At 35.1% G+C, this 19,441-nt stretch overlaps 1 protein-coding gene across 4 annotated transcripts in view; it reads left to right on the top strand.

Annotated features, from left to right (window-relative positions):
• The window catches only part of LOC110463845, a 42,611-nt gene that overhangs the window by 1,234 nt on the left and 21,936 nt on the right, over positions 1-19,441 (top strand). For 3 of the 4 annotated variants that reach the window (XM_021518737.1, XM_021518734.1, XM_021518735.1), the window contains exons 2-13: positions 3,054-3,172; positions 3,315-3,461; positions 4,434-4,586; positions 8,754-9,260; positions 10,063-10,471; positions 12,257-12,295; positions 14,021-14,188; positions 14,450-14,520; positions 16,196-16,328; positions 17,130-17,182; positions 17,754-17,921; positions 18,893-19,125. In XM_021518737.1, coding sequence (XP_021374412.1) covers positions 3,065-3,172; positions 3,315-3,461; positions 4,434-4,586; positions 8,754-9,260; positions 10,063-10,471; positions 12,257-12,295; positions 14,021-14,188; positions 14,450-14,520; positions 16,196-16,328; positions 17,130-17,182; positions 17,754-17,921; positions 18,893-19,125 — 2,189 coding nt within the window. In that variant the 5' untranslated portion in view covers positions 3,054-3,064. The remainder of the gene's footprint in view (positions 1-3,053; positions 3,173-3,314; positions 3,462-4,433; positions 4,587-8,753; positions 9,261-10,062; positions 10,472-12,256; positions 12,296-14,020; positions 14,189-14,449; positions 14,521-16,195; positions 16,329-17,129; positions 17,183-17,753; positions 17,922-18,892; positions 19,126-19,441) is intronic. The other variant, XM_021518736.1, reaches the window with a different exon arrangement.

Below are 19,441 nucleotides of genomic sequence, written 5' to 3'. Positions count from 1 at the left end.
GGTCATAGTCACGGCAATTCGGTGATGTTTTCGGCACCAAATCGCATATTTCCCGATAAAATATGGCAGATGGAAGTAAATAACGTCTACAAAGGTGATATTTCACAGTAATAAAGAAGTATTTGGTTCATAATTGGGTCGTATGGGGTAGTATTGGGTGGTATTGGGTAGTATTGGGTGGTATTGGGTAGTATTGGGTAATTAGACGCGCCGGTCGGACGCTCTACCACTGCGCTATAACGGGAAATTCCCTTTAGCACTAGTGCAATCCTATGTACAATTGAAATCTGCCACACTAGTCCCCCTCCCCCTTGGTTCGCCCTTGAAGACTTCAAGAACCCATGCAGGTTCTAACTCCCCGTCACCACAGGGAGGTCAAATTTATTAAATCCTTTAATGACTTCTGAATAACTAACAGGCCTAGGGTGCCTGGGTGGTGACATTTGCCCATACAGAAATACTAGGAGAAAAACACTTTGCTAAATGACTTCAGGGATCAAACCCTAGCCATCTGCAGGGAAGGTTGGTCAGTGTTAATAACTCGAATAAATCTACATATATGCACCCATCTAGAACTAGCTATAATGAGTTTCTGGATTCAAAATCCTGGTCAGGTTAATGAAATGTACTACTGTCAGCTGATAGAATCTACTACAATCTCAGATATCATCTATGTTACATGTTGTTCGAACAGACTTTAGTAGTACATCATGGGGAGAGGACTGGCTCATGAAATTCCATCCAGACAAATGCACCATACTCACTATATCACCAAAACGCATACAAATTAAACACCAATACACACTCCATGACCACACACTAGAATATGTAACTTCAAACAAATATCTAGGCATCACACTTCAAAACAACTTAAAATGGGACAAACACATTAACAACATCACATCAAGCGCAACTAAAACACTAGGCTTTCTGAAACGCAACCTAAAAATAAATTCAACACACATAAAAGAACATGCATACAAGTCCATTGTAAGACCAAAACTCAAATACTGCTCTTCAGTTTGGAACCCACATTATACAAATAACATAAACCAATTATAAAAAGTACAACAAAGAGCAGCACAATATGTCCTAAACAAATACCATAACACAAGCTCAGTCACAGACATGATACATAACTTGCAATGGCCAACACTACACACACGCAGAACAAGAACACGCATTATTCTTCTCTACAAAATAATACACCAACAAGTAGCAATACACACTAACAATCTCATCCCGGCAGAAGCCAGAACACGTCAAGGACACGACCTTAGTTACAGACATATCTACACATCCAAAGACACGTACAGACACTCATTCTTTCCGTACACCATAATACAATGGAACCTCCTACCCACAACAATAATTCAATCAGAAACACTAGCAGAATTCAGGACATGCACCACATACAACATAATGGAACATATACAAAAACTACACAGCATAACTAACACTCACTCACTGCTTTTAACCTGTTTTTATCCTATAGCAAATAAAAAAAAAAATAAAAAAAATAATCACTGTACATAATTAACGCACAATAGCACAACGACCCTACTTCCGTAATTGTCGGTGTCGATGGATGAAGTCTAACAGATTAAGATGAAGATTTTGTGTGTTGGGAAAGTGGCTCCTGTGTGATTGCATAGATGCATCGATATGCCGTCAAACAGAAGGCATGCTGTCTTTTAGTATAGACAAGGTGCAATTTTGACTTTTAAAGAATCTGTCTTATTGACATTCACATAGTTCACATAGTTGACATAGTTGTAGACGCCAATGGTAAGCCTATTATAGCTTCTTAAGGCACATTTTGTGACATATATTAATTTGGTCTGACTCTCCAAAATTAAGGGAAAAAATTTATTTGATGTCTGAACTACTTGCGCACTGGAGTCAAAATGGCAGCTTTTTACATTTCAAGGTTGCATGAATATTGTTGTTTTACACAAACAAATGCCACAAATCTTGATTATGTGATAAAAAGGATCTTTCACTAGTTTTCATTTCATATGAAATTTAAGAAACTTGTCACAAATTTTTCATTTTAGCTCTCCAGAAGCTCGCTAGATTGAAAAGTCCTTCGACTCGTTTCATAAAATCTCATATGAAATGGAAACTGATGTAAGATCCTATATTTCCATAGGAGTGGTTCAATGTATCTGTTTAGAAGAAGTCATGAATAGATTATATTTTATAGCTGAGGTGTTGTTCAGGAAAGTTGATATGGATATTATTGATGTAGGCCTAGCCTGTTATCTTATGCATTTATATATGTTAATATATATATATATAATAAAATTAGTCAAAAAATATGGAAGACCTGTACGTTTGATTAAAATGTGCTGATAATTGCATACCGGTAATCCGGGTATGTACAATCTTACACTGAAGACATATATGGGTAAGATAAATCATGCCAGTATGCACGCTGTCTTGAATGTGTAATATGTTTTAGCTGGATTTAGTGAGGTGATAGTTAAAAAAACCCAACAGTGTCTTAGATTAGCTAACTTATTACTTAGTTGTATGGGAGTATATAGACAATCATGTATATTTAGTATGTATCAGTATTTTTTATTTTTGGTGTATTCCAGTATTCGGAGATGTCAGTAATTTTTAAATCATGTACAATAGCTAAGTACTTGATATTTCTATATTGAATATGCCAGTCACTTGCATGTTTGATAATTGTTTTCTTTAAGCTAGGTGTTTCTTGGACTTTTCTCCAAGCCTTTCACAGGTGTGTCGCTCATTTTACCATTTTTGATTATTTGGTTGTCTAGCCAGAGGCTCTCCAACCCTCAGTAGAGCCTCGGGTTAGACTGATAATCACTGCTCAGGTTGGAGAATTCTCTGTCACCCACAAGGTAGGGAAGATTCTATTAATCAATGCAAGTTGATTCTCATTTGCATTCCCTTTGCTTATAACTTAAGCACTTTTGTGAAAAAGTAAAGTGTGTAGTCCAACTTACACTTTGCATAAACACTTATTAAATACTAATAATACTTATAAACAATTATAATAAAACATAACTTTTTTTCAGATGAGAACAAAATGCCAGAATCCGGAATTTATGACCGGCCTAAGACGTTCCGCAGTGGAACTACATTGCAGCCAAAATACTCCGTTCAGCATCGCTCTGATATCCTTCTGGCTGAACAGGTGTGTGTTAGATTTATGTTTACAATCATTATTAAACTAACATGACATAAAAAACCATTTAATCAAATACTTGGCTTGTTTATTTAAAAAGGAAAAAAATGTTTATAGTTGAAAATCATGCTTATTATATGTTTCATTGAAGACTGAGACTGTGAAAAATGCCCACAACACGTTGCAGCAAATTTTACTAGATTTGGAGAATGCTAAGACTGATGAGGAGATTGATCAGTTACGAGCTGAGGCCCAGGCAGCGCGAGATAAAGGAGACTCAGCCATTCTAGTGCTACAGGTGTGTGCAGGCACATGGCAAATACCAGGCTAGGTCAAAACAGTTTTTTGTTTCACTTAAATAAAATAAACCTTGCTGTTTAATCGATACAGTGTATAATATGATTACTTTGGTAGGTGAAACATTCTAACATAATTTACATAACATGCATAATTAAACCTATATTAATAAAGTGTTGATGATATAAATCATCAGTAGTCATGAATTAAGTAACTGTAAAACGACAAGTCAAAAATTACTATACATTTTAGCAAAAATGATAAAAAATAAATAAAAAATGTACGGAGTTGAGGCTTTGCATTAAACTGTACAAATAATTCTGAATCGATTAGGGTAGCTGACTAGGGATACTTTCATTTGGTTTTATTGTACTGGGTTGAGCTTAGGTGGTGGTGCTTTGTTGTTTGTCATTCGTTAGATCTTGCTTTAAATGACATCTTCTCCCAAACCTCTATGTAGAATTCATCACTACTTACATCTTATTCCTAGCATCATTAGGCCATGGGGATCAACATTATAAATGTACAATTTAAAGGGGCTGACACTTTTTGGGGTTGAGAAGCTTAGTAAAATTGGAAAAAGCAAACCAATCAATTTTCGATTATAATCGATCAACAGCCTTTCACTAATTGTAATACATACTAACATCCTTAGCCAATGGGGATTAAATGTAATAAAAAGTGACGAGGCATACCCTCTTGGGGGCTGCCTTCCAAAATGACTGATTTTTGACATTGGAAATAACCAGGTGTGTGATTTAAGGTCCTTGGGCCTTTTGTTACGGTTTAGTTTTTGTTCCTACTTATTATTTTGAAACTCCTGCAATATATTTTCAATAACATGTATCAATAGGTAGACAAATCCTTCTGATTTTAGCATGAATACATATACTGTACTAATTTATGGTTTACAGTAATTTATGACACCATTTGATATGTATTAAATGATAATTTTTGTGAAATTGTATTTCAGATTTTGTATAAAATTGATTCTGAGCTACATCATGCCAGAAAAGATCTTGAGAATGCCCTTGAACATGAAAATGGGGACATTATGGAGGCTCGTAAGCGGGTCATGTGGTTGGAGGATAGGATGGGAGCTCTCTGTGGGAAAGTCAGAATCAGAGTGAGTACTGTGACATATGGATAAAGGTTTCAGGTATTTTCCCATAGACTTCTTCATTTTGTCGGATTATCTTTACAGATATATTTCCCATAGGCTGTTATAGATTGATGAATCCATTGTGTTGGAATACTTTATATATCTATTTCCCATAGACTGTAATAAATTGATGATTACACTGTATTGGAATATCTTGACATATGTATTTTCCATAGACTGTAATATGTTGATGACTTACAACTGTTTCATTTCCCATAGACTGTAATGCACTGGTATCTTCATGGTATAGGAGTATCTTTACAGGTCTATTTCCCATAGAGTGTAATACATTGATAAGTCCATTGTGTTGGAGTATCTTTACATGTCTATTTCCCATAGAGTGTAATACATTAATAAGTCCATTGTTTTGGAGTATCTTTACAGGTCTATTTCCCATAGAGTGTAATACATTGATGAGTCCATTGTGTTGGAGTAGCTTTACAGGTCTATTTCCCATAGAGTGTAATACATTAATAAGTCCATTGTTTTGGAGTATCTTTACAAGTCTATTTCCCATAGAGTGTAATACATTGATAAGTCCATTGTGTTGGAGTATCTTTACAGGTCTATTTGCCATAGAGTGTTATACATTGATGAGTCCATTGTGTTGGAGTATACTTACTGTTAAAGTAGATGGTGAATAAACCTATACATGTATCAATGCATTAACAGTTTTGTAGTTTATTAGGAAAACCATAACCACGTGGCTATTGTTTAAGTAGTTTAGCTATTGTATTATGGTTAGGGAACCACATTTATTTAGCTTTACACAAAAATAACAGTTTGGTGATATTATACAAAAATCCTGGTTTACAATTTCACTTCAAAAGAATCTTCAATGTAAGCAAGTTCTTAATTTTTGAGGTAAAGGGAGATGATTTAAAAAGTAGTGGAACTATTTCAGTACTTGTTAAAAACACTAATTGCAATCTTGGATTACTATTTGAATTTCAAAGTAAGGTTTTTTGATATACCTTATAGATAATTGTACAATGATGCCTGCCAAGTATCTGGTGTCTGCAGATTACCTCATAAAAGAGACGGGGAATATATATTTGGAAGTACAACCAAGAGAATAACAGTCCTCTGAATGTCTGAAGTTTCAAAATCACCTTTTAGTTTAAAGTGAGAATGTTCTTTAAGTTTTCCCAAAAAACAATGGAATGATTGCTATAGGTTTTCTTACGAAAGGAAACAGTTATAATTTCAAAACAGATACTAAGTACTGGTAGTAAGTGTTCTCAATATTGCTCGAAGCATATAGAGGATACCAGATACCTGTGATCACAACACTGTCTACTACAAGGCTGTATCATAATTGTGATACATTGTGATATATACAGGCATTAGTCATAAGGATTTTTCTGGTAAATGGTAAATGCTAGAGAGAGTATTGGTCAGTGTTGGAGGTACTATGTGCTAGTAGATGTTTGGTTCCGTATCTAATGGAGTAACAATTAAGTCATTTTATATATGGCTAAGTTCTGTTTTGTTTGTGTGTAATGTACAAGTTGTAATAATTTAAACAGTAACATGTTTCTTTAGCAAATTTCGGATCACTAAAGTCCACTAGATTTAATACCAAAGTCCACTAGATTTTATACAAAAGTGCACTAGATTTTATACAAAAGTGCACTAGATTTTACACCAAAGTGCACTAGAATTAATACTAAAGTGCACTAGATTTTATACTAAAGTCCACTAGATTTTATACCGAAGTGCACTAGAATTAATACTAAAGTGCACTAGATTTTACACCAAAGTGCACTAGCTTTTATACCAAAGTGCACTAGCTTTTATACCAAAGTGCGCTAGAATTAATACCAAAGTGTACTAGATTTAATACCCAAGTCCACTAGATTTTAAACCAAAGTCCACCAGATTTTATACCAAATTCCACTAGATTTAATACCCAAGTCCACTAGATTTTATACAAAAGTGCACTAGATTTTACACCAAAGTGCACTAGAATTAATACTAAAGTGCACTAGATTTTATACCGAAGTGCACTAGAATTAATACCAAAGTGTACTAGATTTAATACCCAAGTCCACTAGATTTTATACAGAAGTGCACTAGAATTAATACTAAAGTGCACTAGATTTTACACCAAAGTGCACTAGCTTTTATACCAAAGTGCGCTAGAATTAATACCAAAGTGCACTAGCTTTTATACCAAAGTGCGCTAGAATTAATACCAAAGTGTACTAGATTTAATACCCAAGTCCACTAGATTTTATACAAAAGTGCACTAGATTTTATACCGAAGTGCACTAGACTTAATACCAAAGTCCACTTGATTTAATAACAAAGTGCACTAGATTTTACACCAAAGTGCACTAGCTTTTATACCAAAGTGCACTAGAATTAATACTAAAGTGCACTAGATTTAATACAAAAGTCCACTAGATTTTGTACCAAAGTGCACTAGCTTTTATACCAAAGTGCACTTGATTTTATACCAAAGTGCGCTAGAATTAATACCAAAGTCCAGTAGGTTTAATACCAAAGTCCACTAGATTTAATACCAAAGTCAACTAACATTAATACCAAAGTCCACTAAATTTAATACCAAAGTCCACTAGGTTTAATACCAAAGTCCACCAGATTTAATACCAAAGTCCACCAGATTTAATACCAAAGTCCACTAGATTTTATACCAAAGTCAACTAGATTTAATACCAAAGTCCACTAGATTTAATAACAAAGTCCACCAGATTTAATAACAAAGTCCACTAGATTTAATACCAAAGTCCACTGGATTTAATACCAAAGTCCACTAGCTTTAATACGCAAGTCCACTAGATTTAATACCAAAGTCCACTAGATTTTATACCAAAGTCCACCAGATTTAATACCAAAGTCCACCAGATTTAATACCAAAGTCCACTAGATTTTATACTAAAGTCCACTAGATTTAATACCAAAGTCCACTAGATTAAATACCAAAGTCCACTAGATTAAATACCAAAGTCCACTAGATTAAATACCAAAGTCCACTAGATTAAATACCAAAGTCCACTAGATTAAATACCAAAGTCGACTAGATTTAATACCAAAGTCAACTAACATTAATACCAAAGTCCACTAAATTTAATACCAAAGTCCACTAGGTTTAATACCAAAGTTCACTAGATTTAATAACAAAGTCCACCAGATTTAATAACAAAGTCCACTAGATTTTATACCAAAGTCCAGCACATTTAATACCAAAGTCCACTAGATTTAACACCAAAGTCCACTAGATTTAATACCAAAGTCCACTCGATTTAATACCAAAGTCCACTAGATTTAATACCAAAGGCCACTAGATTTGATAACAAAGTCCACTAGATTTAAAACCATAGTCCACTAGATTTAATAACAAAGTCCACTAGATTTAATACCAAAGTCCACTGGATTTAATACCAAAGTCCACTAGCTTTAATACGCAAGTCCACTAGATTTAATACCAAAGTCCACTAGATTAAATACCAAAGTCCACTAGATTAAATACCAAAGTCCACTAGATTAAATACCAAAGTCCACTAGATTTAATACCAAAGTCCACTGGATTTAATACCAAAGTCCACTAGATTTAATACGCAAGTCCACTAGATTTAATACCAAAGTCCACTAGATATAATACCAAAGTCCACTAGATTTAATAACAAAGTCCACCAGATTTAATAACAAAGTCCACTAGATTTTATACCAAAGTCCAGCACATTTAATACCAAAGTCCACTAGATTTAACACCAAAGTCCACTAGATTTAATACCAAAGTCCACTCGATTTAATACCAAAGTCCACTAGATTTAATACCAAAGTCCACTAGGTTTAATAGAGTAGCAGGAACTGGACTGGGTCAATAGTTGTCCATCTGAACTGGTTTTCTGTCTAAAGTTAAGAGGTTCGGTTATGAATTGTTGTCTGGGCATTGCATTTTCCCTTATATAACTATAGCAGATAATTTGCAAAGTTTTCCTGCAAATTCAACATCAGAATGATTGAAATATACATACCGTCTGTGGAATACCAGGCATGTTATTACTGTAGAAATATTGGATCGGTGAACCGACATTTCTGCTGCCATACTTCATTTTACTTCTGATGAAGATATAGAAAATTAATGTTATTTGGTACCAACAGGGTCAACCTCCTAGACCAAACAGAAATAGAGGATCTGAGGAAAGGGGTGGAACAACATTCAGGTCTGGTATGTCCGATAATGATGATATGAGTGATGGTGATGAAGTGTTTATGGGAAGGCGTATGTTACCGCCTATACAGTCTCGACACCCAGACTCGGAGGATGAGAGTAGAGGTCATGGCTACTCATCCTTCAGTGAGTCAGAGGACTATAGACAGATGCAGCAGCAACGTGCTGGACTCATGGACACCCCCTCCTCAGCCTCCTCTATGACTCAAAACAGGGATATCTACAAACAGGAAGGTCTGGGCGCAGAGACAGAGGAGGAATCAGAAAGTGAGGCCCGATCCCCAGACCAGGGTGTGGCCAGTCAGAGTGAAGGAGGATCAGAGGCCAATGATCATCTTGGTGAACTACCAACCATGTTTCAAAAAGATAAACGGGAGTTCACACCCCGCTCTGCAGACCAGTCAGAACCTACCTTGGCAGTAGGTGACAAGGAAGAGGTGAGAAGATATAGATTTGTTTTCATTTCTAGCTAACCTAGGCCAGAGGACTGGTGAGCTTATGCCATGGCACAGCATCCATTGTCTGTTCATCAACATTTTAAAACCAAACTCCTCCTAAACAAATGAAAAGATTTCAAGGAAATTTGTAATGAATCCTTGGAAACAAATAATCAAGCTTTTTTTTTATAAAAAGTTATGGTCCCCATGATGGCTGATGGAAAGGGCCCAATAGGGGAAATTGTGGGATTTCAGTTGTCAAAAGAATACTTCAACTGAAGGGCTCATTATCTCTACATATCGTTGTTCATTGACTGTATAATTTTTCATTGACTATCTACATGTTGTTCATTGACTCTACATATGTGTTCATTGACTGTTGTTCATTGGCTATACATATGTTGTCCGTTGTCATTATACATATGTTGTTTATGACTACATGTTGTTCATTATACATATGTGTTCATTGACTTTATATATTTTGTTCAATGACTGTATATTTGTGGTTCATTGGTTTTACATACATACATGTGTATATTGGCCATGCATATTAATTTTCTGTTCTTGGAGTTTAATTGTTTGCTTATTACCAGTTGTTCATCGTACATAGTGATTATAACGATACTAAGGCTATAGTGCCTTTGGGAAAACCATTATCAATGTTTTTATTATTTCTCTAGCTGGACAGGGCCTCTATTTGTAAGCATGTCTGTTTGGTTTTATCTTTCTGAAAAAAAACACCTTTAGTGCCTGGCGCTTAAGACAACTATCTAGAGTAAAGTTTACAAATATTTCTGTATAGAAAAAGGAAGATGTAGCAGCAGGAGAAGATGATACAGAAAGGGATGAAGAGAAAACGGAGGAGACTTCAGAAACGTCCTCTGGATCAGAGGAAACATCATCAGGATCAGAGGAGAGAAGTGATGATGAAGAAGAAGAAGATGATGAAGAAGAAGAAGATGAGGATGATGAAAGAGAAGATGAGGATAATGAAGAGGAAGGTGAACAAGTATTAGAAGAAAAGGAAGAGGCAAAACAGTCAGAAGAAACTGAGGAGCAGGTGGAACAGGAGAGGGAAGCAGAGGACAAGGTGACAGACTTAGAGAACATGGAGGAGAAGAGAGGGCAGACATTTATCACAGAGGTATCGGCCACCACAACCAAGTCCCGTGTCACTATTGTGTCACCTCGCAGGGAGGACACCAGAGCAGGTGAGTGACAACCAAATCACAATTAATGTGAAGTTTTATCGTAGAATTTAGCATCAGATCTACTTACAGTGTTTAATGGGTTTTGTTATAGATTACTTGGTATTCAGGGTTATATCTTCAAATCAAAACAGAAATTTTCTTCTGACTTTTATTTTTCTTTAGTAGATCGTAATTCAAACTTTTAGTTTAATTATCTATGTGTGTATTATGTAGTTTGGTTATAAAAGTAAGTTTCACCTTGCATCTTGTAATACACTGTAATGATATTCCGACCTCGTAATCATGGTACAATAAGTGGGGTTTTATTGCATGGATCAGTCTGGTATGAAGTTTATTGTGTGGTTTGAAGCATGGAGAAGAATTGCACGGAGTGCATTAGATTTTGATTTTTAATAACAAAACTTAATTAGAAAAAAAAAAACATTTAGATTTAAACACAGCATGTTGTAGTGTTTGTTTTACTATGTTTTCCTTTATCTGAATAAACAAAGTATGATTCATATATAAATAAATGAAATGATTAAGTTATATTGTTAAAGTAGTCATAGCAGTAGAAACTGTTGTTAAAGGGCATCTTTAGTTTGACTTTTATTAGTTAAGTTGTGTTCTTTTGGCAAAGCTTATAAATACCATAGAATAAAGTGTAAAGACAAGTTTGGTTATTAAAATTCAGTTTGTCTGTATTTATATCATTTATATCCATACACTTGTAGTTTGTAGTTTGTACATGGTATATGTCAAATTTTCAGAACAGCCCGCTCCTTTTTATAAGACAAAGAAGAGACAGACCAAAACTATTTATGCATTACAAAAAATATACATTAAAATATTTAAAAAGAACAGCAAAATTTTCGAATAATATTGTAAATTATTTACCATTTACCCCAGAATTCCTAGGAAAATTTGGACGAATCCTCCAAAAAGAGCAAAGTTCATAAAATCTGTATCATTAACGGTATAAATACAAGTAAGGGAATCAAAAGTTAAAATCAATTTATATACAAATATAGATAATTATAAAGTTAGTTACCGGTGGTTTGCCTAGTCATATCCAGAAGTTTAATTTAAAAGCAATTTTACAGCAAACATTTATTTGTAGCGTAGGTTTGATCTGTAGAGGGATACAGGTTTTGAGACAGATGGCAATAGATGTCAACACCCCAGTCTATTACTAACATAGGATACACACTACCTGTATGTTCTGACGTCATAATGGAGGCTATAGATATAGAACTGACATGACAGAATTTAGATAAGCACATGTTGAAAAATAATCAGAAATTACTTTCTATTTCATGTGCAAATTATGAAACTTGATACTCATCACACATTTTTAACTTAGCTTGCTAGATTCTTTCTTAAATAGGAATTTATTAGATTTGTTTGGAATATCCTATATATACCGGTAAATAGAGTATATTGTGAAAGGTAGACTTGATATAAAGGTGGCATTAATACATAGGTGTTGTAATTACAAATTTGTCCATTATAAAGAGGTATCCTTTATATAAAGGTTTGTTTTATTTAGAGCTGTCCTCTAAAGGCATGTGTCCATTACACAATTGTCTTTTCCTCTTTATAGATAGGTAGTTTAAACTTTAATAAAGGAGTGTACAATATTCCAATAGCCTGGTACTCGGGACTAGTAGATTTTATAATGGGGCTGGTGAAAATTTTCAATATTTATTATAAAATTGAAATCAACCTGTGGTCTAGAAGTAGTATTCTAAATTTAAAATTGTTTACCCTGGAATATTGTATGATCTTGTGCTACACTGCCGTCAGAGCGTCATAGGAAGAAGATGTTGAGGAAGTACCAGCCAGGTAGAGTATCACTGTGTAGCTTCAGGATGGTATGCATGGTGAAGTTATGTGGTTTTAGTCATCAAGGATTTTGTTGGATTGTGTTGACAATTTTTTAATTAATATACTAGTATTGATTTTGTGGTTGAGGAAATGGTTTGTTTATACAATATGCATGTAGTAGGATTGCTGTGTAGGCTTGAGTCCAGCCATGTAGTTGTGTACTAACCCATACCAGTGGCTAATCATTGCAGTATTGTTTTATGCTATACATGTATGTAATGAAATCGTATATTTAGTTGCTTAGTAAACATTTCTTAATTTGCTACAAAATTGCCAAGCTTTACATCATATAGAAGATTGATGTTAATGTATATTTATTTGATAATTGTTTTAAATGTGTGACCAGCTTTGCCAATGAATTGTGGAAGAAATCATTTAATAATTTGAAAATGTAGACGCTGAAACATGGCTACCATCCTATAAAAATTGACAATTAGCATCTTGATCGATTTGATAAACCTAAGTTTTGTTGTGGGACTAAGACCTTAGTTATCTACAACCGTTATGTGGCGGATGAAGAAGACTCTCACCCTCAACCAGAGAGAAACAATGTTCATTTTTAAGTTATCAGGGGGAATTTTCTGCATACCAATTACTATGTTGATAAAGAATAAAACCTGAATATAAAATATCAATCATGTAGACCCCAGCTGTTTATTTATGATACAACAGAAGTACCCTAATCTTTGTAATTAGCACCCTAGCGGCCCCTCATTGCCTATATCGTTGACTTTGCTGTCAATTAAGTTATCGCAAAGAAGGCTATTTCATCCTGTGAATGATTGGCACACCTGGAACGCTTGTGTGTGTGATAGACGCCATCTTTTTTGTTATGAAAAGAGATTCTACTTTGAGTTATCTCCCCTCGCACATGCTTTTATAGACCCCGTCAGAGTGGGGTCTATAGATATATAGACCCCGGCAAGATCTCCAATCAGAAAGAGTGTTACAAATTAGAAGGGTGACAAAGCTATAATTATCAAGTGGTGAACCAATAAGGAACTAATTGTAATTTTTGAAAGTCAATGTGTCCACACAGACTTTAGATCCGATTTAAATTTGTGAAGTGTAGATTGATCGACCCAACAATCATAACTGGTAGTGAAGGAAACTAACTGGACTGTAATCACTGCTAATAATACTCCGTCAGTTAACTTGTGAGTGCTTCCTGTCGATGTGCATATGTTAAGGTGTTATATAAAGGGAATAATCAGAAAACTGACAATATAACTGGTAGTCGGGCAGACAATTATACCTATATATATATGTAATTAGTAATGATAATATCCCAGGTGATCCTAGATGTATAAAACCTTTGCTTAGTAAAAGATCTGTATTCTCATGTTTGAAAAAATGCTTTTTAACTACCAGGTAAGCTGTTCAGCAAATATTGTTGCAAAGCTTTTCTAGCAGTTTCTAGATTAATTGTAGACACTTATTTAAATGTCTTGATGATTTATTAACACCTCAAACAATAGGGAGGGCGAGGGGTTAAGTGGAATCAGTAGTACAACTGTCATACTGTAGACTTATCATGCAATTGATATTTTGCTATGCTGTAAGTAAGCTATGCTACTTAGGTGAAAGACTATCAAGTAACATTTTAGAAGTATCAATTAAATTTCATGTGTTCAATTAAAAAGAAATATGTTTATAATCTAAGAAATCTGGTGTGTCGTTTAGCATTCCTGCGTGAGATTGCGGAAGAGGAGCGAGACTTAGTGATGGAATACTGGCTGTCTGAGCACCATAGATTTGAGTACGGGGAGTATGCAGATGTCATGTGTCAGTTAGATCCACTGTCATACCACCAGATGGGGCTAGCTGTCCCAGGATCCTTTCTTCCTCGACGTATGTTACTTATAAATGTTATATAAAAATCGTCCCTATGACAGCAATACCTCTGTTTTTGCAGTTTAAAAAAAACATGTATATAATCTCACTGAAGTAAAAAAATCTTCAGGATTTCAATTGTCATAATCTTTGAATCAGTTGCTATTTTTGACAGAGATTTAAATATTAAACAGAAACTGATTCTCATTAACTATACACAGTTTTGCATTAGTAAGTATATTGATATAAAGATGATTTCATTTTTACATTATTTTGAAGCTGATAAAAGGTATGTGGTACTTCCATGGAGGGAGCCAAGCACAGGAGGTACCGACATCATGGACATCCATGTAAGTTTTAAGGCGACGCTGATACCTGATACAGGGTGCAGTATTCACATTCTCTCTCTATATATATCAGCATACAAGTGATGTTTTCCCCCTCAACGAATAGATTGAATTTTTGGTAGGGAGATATTTCTCCCACTCATAGGGAGATTGATTTTTTGGTAGGGAGATATCTCTCCCACTCATAGGGAGATTGATTTTTTGGTAGGAAGATATCTCTCTCACTGATAGGGAGATTGATTTTTTGGTAGGGAGATATTTCTCCCACTGATAGGGAGATTGATTTTTTGGTAGGGAGATATCTCTCTCACTGACAGGGAGATTGATTTTTTGGTAGGAAGATATCTCTCCCACTGATAGGGAGATTCATTTTTTTGGTAGGGAGATATCTCTCTCACTGATAGGGAGATTGATTTTTTGGTAGGAAGATATCTCTCCCACTAATAGGGAGATTGATTTTTTGGTAGGAAGATATCTCTCTCACTGATAGGGAGATTGATTTTTTGGTAGGAAGATATCTCTCCCACTGAAAGGGAGATTGATTTTTTGGTAGGGAGATATCTCTCTCACTGATAGGGAGATAGATTTTTTGGTAGGAAGATATCTCTCCCACTGACAGGGAGATTGATTTTTTGGTAGGAAGATATCTCTCCCACTGAAAGGGAGATTGATTTTTTGGTAGGGAGATATTTCTCCTACTGATAAGGAGATTGATTTTTTCGTAGGGAGATATCTCTCCTTATGATAGGGGATTGATGTTTTGGTAGGGAGATATCTCTCTCACTGATAGGGAGATTGATTTTTTGGTAGCGAGATATCTCTCTCACTGATAGGGAGGTTGATGTTTTGGTAGGGAGATATCTCTCTCACTGATAGGGAGATTGATTTTTTGGTAGGGAGATATCTCTCCCACTGACAGGGAGATTGAATTTTTGGTAGGAAGATATCTCTCCCACTGACAGGGAGATTGATTTTTTGTAGGGAGATATCTCTCCCACTGACAGGGAGATTGATTTTTTGTAGGGAGATATCTCTCCCACTGACAGGGAGATTGATTTTTGGTAGGGAGATATCTCTCCCACTGACAGGGAGATTGATTTTTTGGTATGGAGATATCTCTCCCACCGATAGGGAGATTTTTTGGTAGGGAGATTTTTATTGCAAACATTCTTTGACCAGAATCAGCATAATGAATTTGCTTCTATATTGAACAATTTAGATAACTAAATGCTTGTTGCTGTAATCATCATTGATCCACTGACAGCAGAAACTCATTTATAGGTGTTTATAGACATGTTTTCAGCAAAAAGTTTATTTAAGAAATCACTTGGTAAGGATGAAATAATGTTTTAAGGTTCTGAGACCTTTTCTTACTTATCATTGACTGACACATCGGGAACAATTTAGTATGGTTTATGTAGGGAAACAGTACTGGACTGGATAACAGGATGATCTATTCAAGTAGATACGTATCCAAAAAACATCCAGTTTTAGTGCATATTTCAAACAATGGCTTTTCTTCATTTCGAAGACAATACAATCAAATTTCAATTCCCTGGGATAAGTGGTATCAGTTGGCATTGGTCAGCTTACCCAGTAAAACCTAACCAATATTTACTTTAGGCTAGCTTTACCGATAGCTCAGAATAATTCATTATATATCTTTTTTTCATCACAGAAAATGGATCTGGACAAACTAGCCACAAAACTCCACCGTATGTATGACAAGGTTTACAAGGCAGCCATGTTGTCTGTACGTCCTACCAGAAAGGCGTCCGACCGACGGGAACGCAGTTTACTACAGAGCAGTAGTAAGTTTGAATCAACAATTTTGAAATCAATGATCTTCACAACACATTACCTTTGTTCAGAAATGTGTTCTACAAAGTAAGTTATTGTTTAAAATGAAAACATAGTGCCCTCAGTCAAACTTTAACTGCAAGATAATGATTGTATTTATACATTGAATAATAGCCTATTTTGACTCATAGCATAGAAATCTTTAGCATAGAAATCTTATTTAGTTAACTATTCCCTCAGTATTAATCTGATTGCTTGAAGCTTGGTAGGCATCATCAGCATAATTGACATGGTTTTCTGTGCTTGTCCTGATGGTAAGAGTGTTACATGTTTAGGTTGAGAATATTAGTGTCTTTTGTGTTTAGTGAAGAATCATCAAGAATCCTCACAGTGGAATTTGTGTTAAGTGTAAGATCCTTGATAGTAGAATTTGTGAGTTAAGTGTAAGATACTTGATAGTAGAATTCGTGTTTAGTGTAAGATACTTGATATTAGAATTCGTGTTTAGTGTAAGATCCTTGATAGTAGAATTTGTGTTTAGTGTAAGATACTTGATAGTAGAATTTGTGTTAAGTGTAAGATACTTGATAGTAGAATTTGTGAGTTAAGTGTAAGATACTTTACAGTAGAATTTGTGAGTTAAGTGTAAGATACTTGATAGTAGAATTTGTGAGTTAAGTAAGATACTTGATAGAGGAATTTGCGAGTTAAGTGTAAGATACTTGACTGTAGAGTTTTGTATCTGTGATTACTGTTGATATATGTTTGTTGTACCAGTCTGTGTGGTTATTGAATGTATGTGTCTGTTACAGTGGCCAGTAAAGAGACCACCTCTATCTCAGCCTCCACAGCCCTGGCTCCAAAGGTATTGTAACAGCACATACCTTTTTATATACTTTTAACATTGAAGATATATCTGTAAAAATGTTTATACACCCGAGACTAAATATACTGTATGCTTGGAAATTTTTACCGCATATTTACTTTTGCCTCCTTCACAAAATTTCCATGACAGTGAATATTACTACACAGCATACTGTACATAGTCATTACATTTGAAGGGTAAAATTAACACTTGGAGAATATGGATTTTAACAGTAAACGGCACAATTTTGATGGGGTGAAAATTTCCAATATACAGTAACACTGCATGTAAAATAGCATGACCTCTTACCTGTAATGAGAAAAAGAAGAGCTCCGTCATAGTGTTAATTTAATTTAAATTTTAACATCAGTATTTAATTTACATTAAAATGGTTTGTTGAATCATCAATGAATATAATCATCAATATAAACAAGATAAAAAACCCTAGTTTTAAAGCATTAAAAATTTAATAATTAACTTCTTTTCAATAGTACCTATCTTTACACTATAATGTAACACTGCACGCAAAGCATGTGTGAAGCATGTGCATGACCTAACCACTTTGTTTCAGGCATCAGTAGAGTCACAGGACTTATTGCGCTCCCACACACTTGACTCCATAGAGACCCCAGTTTTACCCAAACTGGACAATAGACGACTAGGTACATCAAAATCAGGACGTCTTGTATACTACCCAAAACCTATTCCTCCCCCAGAGTTACTTCCCCTCACAAGAACGGTAAGGATGACTATGAGTGTGTATGATTGGAGATATTCTAGAGTCTGTTTTATTAATTATAATTAATTTTAGAATAAGCAATCTGTAATTGTGTAGACAGTGGTATACAGGTACATGCTGTTGGGCTACACATATTCAGCCACTTTCATTTCCAGCTTATATAAAGTGGACAGGGCTGGATTATTTGGACATCATAATATAGAAAAAGATAAATCTGTCTACAAAATTACTGTCTGGATAGCGAATTGCATCAACTTTTTAACATACTTATCTGCTAATATATCTGACCCAATACTTCATACTTTAATTGTAAAAGTCTCCTAAAAGAAAACAGAAAAGTATTTGATGGTTCGTTGTTTTGTGTTTTGTGCTCAGTAATGAGGACAGACACTGGTAGCCTTGTGTTTATTGTGTAACTTATACAGAGGGCAGAACAAAGTTTCCAATGGAGATGAACAACACCATCCATATATATGGTGTTTCTCAAGAAATTCATCATGATGGTACAAATGGTGACTTTTTTGTTTTTGCTTAATCCAAATCAAAGATGGCTGCTTTGGTCACAACAGCTTTCTTGGTTGTGATCAAAGGGACTCATTATATATGTGGCAGGGTTCAATTGTACATAGGATTAAGGTCGCCGTCTTGCTTCGAGCTAGGGGGAATTTCCCTTTAGCTCAGTGGTAGAGCGTCCGACTAGGAACCTGGAGATCGAGGGTTGATCCCCGGTGGAAGCACACTATTCTCTTTCCTGTTGCATATATATACTAGGATGTATTATAGACTTTTGATAGGAAAGATTAGTTTGAATAATAACAACAGTCTTTGTAGGTAGATCTGTACAATATGTTATATAGTATATCTCAACCTGTTATCACTATATAACATCTTAAAAATTAATTTGAAGAACAACATTGATGGATTAACCTAAGTAAATGCTGTTTATGTGTGTATTGTGTTTTTCCTCTTAGACGGTGGGTAAGACGTACCCTCGAATGGCTGACAGCTTTGCCAACTCAGACCCTTCAGTTAGAAATCCTGCTATTCGTATTGTCAACCAAAGGAATCTGGCGAAGGAGACAAAACTAACTCTGTTTAGGGAGAGAACCAGAGCCAGTCAGAAGGGGCCGAACAGCACAGAAAGGAAGTTCAGGCTCATGTTGGAACAGGACAAGAGTGTGGTCAGCAGTAGAAAGTCTACAGCGTAAGTACATCTGTATCATCATTGTCACAGAACATTTATTGGGTCCATTTACAAAATTAATAATAGGATGATATTTGAGATACATGAATAATCTTCATAACAACCATTCCGAGAAGCTTTCTTCTTATTCACTTATACTTGTCACAATTTCAAAGTTAGTACCCCCAGACATTATAGACATTTAGTACCCCCCAGACATTATAGACAGATAGTACCCCCCAGACATTATAGACAGATAGTACCCCCCAGACATTATAGACAGTTAGTACCCCCCAGACATTATAGACAGATAGTACCCCCCAGACATTATAGACAG

The sequence above is a fragment of the Mizuhopecten yessoensis genome, unplaced genomic scaffold (genome assembly GCF_002113885.1).
Source record: "Mizuhopecten yessoensis strain PY_sf001 unplaced genomic scaffold, ASM211388v2 scaffold10937, whole genome shotgun sequence".
In the NCBI taxonomy this organism is placed as follows: domain Eukaryota; kingdom Metazoa; phylum Mollusca; class Bivalvia; order Pectinida; family Pectinidae; genus Mizuhopecten; species Mizuhopecten yessoensis.
This window is presented reverse-complemented; position numbering and strand designations above follow the sequence as displayed.